General features: G+C 32.3%; 1 protein-coding gene across 1 annotated transcript in view; it reads right to left on the bottom strand.

Annotated features, from left to right (window-relative positions):
- Positions 1-655: 655 nt before the first annotated feature.
- The window catches only part of LOC111633387 (coiled-coil domain-containing protein 174-like), a 30,818-nt gene continuing 26,483 nt past the window's right edge, over positions 656-4,990 (bottom strand). The window contains exons 4-6 of the mRNA XM_023377946.1: positions 2,846-2,904; positions 2,355-2,447; positions 656-894 (exon numbers count right to left, since the gene is read on the bottom strand). Coding sequence (XP_023233714.1) covers positions 656-894; positions 2,355-2,447; positions 2,846-2,904 — 391 coding nt within the window. The remainder of the gene's footprint in view (positions 895-2,354; positions 2,448-2,845; positions 2,905-4,990) is intronic.

The following is a 4,990-nucleotide window of genomic DNA, read 5'->3' as shown; positions in this document are numbered from 1 at the left end:
GTGGTTTGATAGAATCCATTTCATACGCTGTAACTTCAAATACATGCTTTTGTTGTCATACATTACTGCAGTCCCCGAACTTTTGGATCATACCATGTATAAAATTAGTTATGCAAAAAATTTGAAAATAATAATGATTATATTAAGGATTTACAAACAGAGTTAATTGATTTGGCCTGTGTACGGCTCATATAATTAAATACACTCAAACAAACCTTTACATATACAGCTGTAATTTAATAGATAAATTCAAACGTTTTTGACCATATTCAATGGTCTTTATCAAGAAAAAAACTGAACAATTGAATTTCGAACTTAAAATATGCGTTACCGGTACAAGAGTTATTTTTGGAACATTTTTAAAAAAGGTATTCTATCATATAAGCACCATCTCTACATATTGGCTGTAATTACAGTAGTTAAAATAATACCAGTAAAATACATTAAAATACAATAAAGTGCAGATAGAAACAAAAGTTAAGAGAGTTGCCACTTTGCTAACTTTCTTGACTCTTATAGTATGCATGTTCGCCATGCTGCCGATATTTTGCTTGCATCCCGGAAGTTGATAGCTAAACCTTTTTGGCTTGTTTTGCAGATATGCCAGGCTTCGGCATATCTGAGGTGCTTTTTGTCACATACTATTTGTATCAATTTAGCTCAGTCCCACTCCGCTTTGACCTCTTGTGGGTCGGCTAAGACGTACGTCGCCAACGCTGTGCACGGCTGTTCTTTTCTTATGTTTCTCTGGTGCTCTAACAGCCTTTGTTTGATGGATCTTCCAGTAGCTCCGATGTAGAACATCATATTCTGCCTCCGTTTGTCTGTAACCAGGATTCTGTAGACTCCTGGAAGAGTGTTCTTGTCCACAGCATCTTTGTCTGCCCTTAGCAACTGATAAATAGTGGAATTCCTTTTGTATATTATTCTTTTCTTTGTAGCAGCTCCTATTCGCCTATACACGTTGCTTAGCGAGGCCTTGTATTCCATCGTTGTGAACTCTTCTGTATTTTGTAAACTTCTCATCTTGCTACGTGTCTTACATTGGCTTTTTATAGCTTTAATATTAATTCCGTGTCTCTTAGCTAGTTTATTGATATAACAGAGCTCTTCATTTCTGTCCTGGGTACTGCTGCAGTGCGAATAAGCTCGCACGATGAGCGCCCGAATGCGGCTAGCTTATACTTAGGCGGGTCATGTGAATTCCATGGGATAAATATCGGGTTGCACATAGGCTTTCTATAGACTTTAGTGAGAAAATTCCCTTTGCTGTCAAGTTGTATATATAAATCCAGAAAGTGTATGTGCGTATTACTTTCTGCTGGAGCTGCTACAAAGAAAAGAATAATATACAAAAGGAATCCCACTATTTATCAGTTGCTAAGGGCAGACAAAGATGCTGTGGACAAGAACACTCTTCCAGGAGTCTACAGAATCCCGGTTACAGACACACGGAGGCAGAATATGATGTTCTACATCGGGGCTACTGGAAGATCCATCAAACAAAGGCTGTTAGAGCATCAGAGAAACATAAGAAAAGAACAGCCGTGCACAGCGTTGGTGATGTACGTCTTAGCCGACCCACAAGAGGTCAAAGCGGAGTGGGACTGAGCTAAATTGCTACAAATAGTACGTGACAAAAAGCACCTCAGATACGCCAAAGCCTGGCATATCTGCAAAATAAGCCAAAAAGGTTTAGCTATCAACTTCCGGGATGCAAGCAAAATATCGGCAGCATGGCGAACATGCATACTATAAGAGTCAAGAAAGTTAGCAAAGTGGCAACTCTCTTAACTTTTGTTTCTATCTGCACTTTATTGTATTTTAATGTATTTTACTGGTATTATTTTAACTACTGTAATTACAGCCAATATGTAGAGATGGTGCTTATACGATAGAATATCTTTTTTAAAAACGTTCCAAAAATAACTCTTGTACCGGTAACGCATATTTTAAGTTCAAAATTCAATTGTTCAGTTTTTTTCTTGATAAAGACCATTGAATATGGTCGAAAACGTTTGAATTTATCTATTAAACTAGCAGACCCTGCCGTGCGTTGTTGTGGCTCAAAATGTATCTATTATAAATGTATAACACTTCCCCCATGGGGGGGAAATTTTTTGAAAAATCCCTTCTTAGTGTACATTCTGTTGACGTGCCCTATTAAAACACAATCAAAAACGCAAAAAAACTGCATCTAAAATAGTATAAATAGAAGCAGAGTTCTTTACAGTAAGCCTTAATCCTAACCATCTCCCTTCAGTGGGAGGAATTTCGACACGTATATCATATAAAAACACGTGGGTATTCGAATGTGGTGTTGTGTGAAAATTTCAAAGGAATCGGTAGNATACTTTTTTTCTCAACTTCTTTAGGTTTTCCTAATTTTTTCTGATCAAGTACTTTTCTTTGAAAGTCTACTAAATATAATTCTTTTACTTCATCATCTGTGAATAAAAAAATATTTTTTATATTCTTAAAACAGAGTTAGAAATATCTTTATAATACATTAATGATTTTTATATCCAAGCTTAAAGTACTTTAATTAACCATATATAAAAGTCTAGAAGTTATATAAATATTTAAATGCAAACATTTATGGCATACATATAACATTCTTCAGCATATTCTTTAAATTTCATGCATTCTACTCAATGTTACACTTCATTCTGCTTGAAATCTAGATTAAAATTTTCTATGTTCTATTCCACTCTGATGTATGTTGGCTTGAGAATGGAATAATGTATGCTGAATACATTTTCATTTAAATATTTATGTAACTTGCTGGCTAATATATATAGTTTATTAAATTATTTTAAGCTTAAATAGCTTTACTAAATCATACTTGGTACATTTCCATCTGTTAAACTTTCATAAATTTTAGCTTTCTTCTCCAGAACAGTTCTATAAAAAAATAAAAATAAATAATAAGAAAAATATGCTAAAATATTATTTTTAAAAATTAAATTGAATTTATTAATTTCTTTAAGGGTTAGAACCCCTAGAATGGGGAAAATACATTAGTTAAAATTATTATAAAACAAAAATAACATAGTATAACAAGTATCTTTTACAACATAATTTCATACAATATCATTTTTATAAGAAACACAACTGAAATTATAATTAAATTCAATTGTAATTTGAGAAATTTTTGTACAATAAAAAAGCATATTTTGTAATAAATAGCCACCATCACTCACAGAACCGACATATATCTGACTTGTGAGCCAAACACAGATATCCCTGTTTTTCCATACAAAAAACAAGAACTTGCTTAAACAGAATTGAATGAAAAGTTTTCCAAATTAAAACTAATATTTTGGTTGTAGATTATAGGAGGATCACAAGAGAATAAAATGAGTACCAAGGATGATGCAATGCTGCACTTATTTTAGAACATTCTGTATAAATAATCTTGAAAATTATAAACATCTTAGAAAGCATAGTTACATTTTCTGGATCAGATTCCAACAAAGTAAGGAAAATGGAATTGAGTTGAAATTTTCTAAAGTTGAGAATACCAATTATTATTATTTTTTTACACTGAGCTCTTTTAACTTTACATATGCTGCATATTCCAATGAAAGTGAGTTTTTCAAAATCTTGTTGATGAAACTAAATATATTAAAACAAACTTTTGAACTAAATATTCAAGATATGAGGATAAAAGTTAACTGCACAATAAGAAACTGAATGGTCTAGGTCAGGGGTGGCAAACCTATGGCACACATGCCCAAAGTGGCATACAAGAAGAAATCATCTGCACAAAACATCATATGATTTTGTTTTATCATCTTTCTTTTTCAATCACCTTTTTCATATTTATTCTAATTTAAGCATATTCATTTAATTTCTTTAAATATTGTTATTTGTAATCTAAAACTTTGGCATGCATAAACATCTTTAAAAGTATGACATGAGGGTTAAAAAAAAGTTCACCATCACTGGTGTGGGCTAAATAGTGTTTTAAAATACAACATATGTAATTTTGATAAATTATTAATTTGAAAAATGGTTTAATTTGAATACCATAAAAAGCAGTCTACCAATGAATTAGATTTAATAGAACTATGAATTTTGAATACTTCTTTTATTCTTGGCATAAATTTCTTAATATACTTAAAATGTTTGCCAAAAGTTAAAGAAATTTATTATTTGGGTATTGTTGTTAACTTTTTCTACATGATTATTGTCAATAAAAACAAGGACCATTACCAAATACAGTGGGTGATCGGTTAACGAACATAATCCGTTCCAAGACTTTGTTCGCTATCCGAATTGTTCGTTAACCGATTATCGATTTACCACAGGTTTTAATGGGAATTTAATTAATTCGTTCTGGAGACCCCTAAAAATAAAAAAATATATACTTTCTTACTATGTTTATTTATATGTAATAATAATAATACATACGTACACAGTCTTGCATTTTTATTAGTCATGTTTTTTTCCATTTGAAAGGGTTAAAGAATCTGTCTAATGTCGATTGCTTTTCTTGCTTTGTCAGGATTTTTTGTAAGTAATTAATAGCATTGCAATTGTAGAAATCTCCAAGCCTCAACCTGGTTTGGATGCCATTCTAAGACCGTTGTTCTGACATCCTCCCACTTCTTCAAAGGATCTTTAATAACAGATATCGACATTAATCCACTTTTTCAGAAGAAAACATATCTCGCTGAGTTTCTTGGTGTTCTTCATTCAAGAATTCTTCGCGGTCTTCAGTCGTCAGATAACTTTCGGATTCCATTATGAGCTCTTCGATGTTCTTTATTTCTCAGATATGATTTTTGTTACTCCTTTAGCTGCTTGAGTCTTCTTGATTATACAGTATTTTTCTCAAATTAGATTGAACTGCCGCATACTGTAGACCTGTTCAAGCCACACTGCCCAGCAACATTAGAAATCTTCTGCCCACTCTTTAATCTTTAGTATTATACTCTCACCTTTCGAAAATAAAAACCGACGCAAAACTTAACGAGTGCCTACC

The sequence above is a fragment of the Centruroides sculpturatus genome, unplaced genomic scaffold, assembly GCF_000671375.1.
Source record: "Centruroides sculpturatus isolate CEXI.00-Female unplaced genomic scaffold, Cexi_2.0 scaffold677, whole genome shotgun sequence".
Taxonomy (NCBI): domain Eukaryota; kingdom Metazoa; phylum Arthropoda; class Arachnida; order Scorpiones; family Buthidae; genus Centruroides; species Centruroides sculpturatus.
The sequence above is the reverse complement of the archived record's forward strand: the minus strand, read 5'-3'. Positions and strand labels throughout refer to the sequence as shown.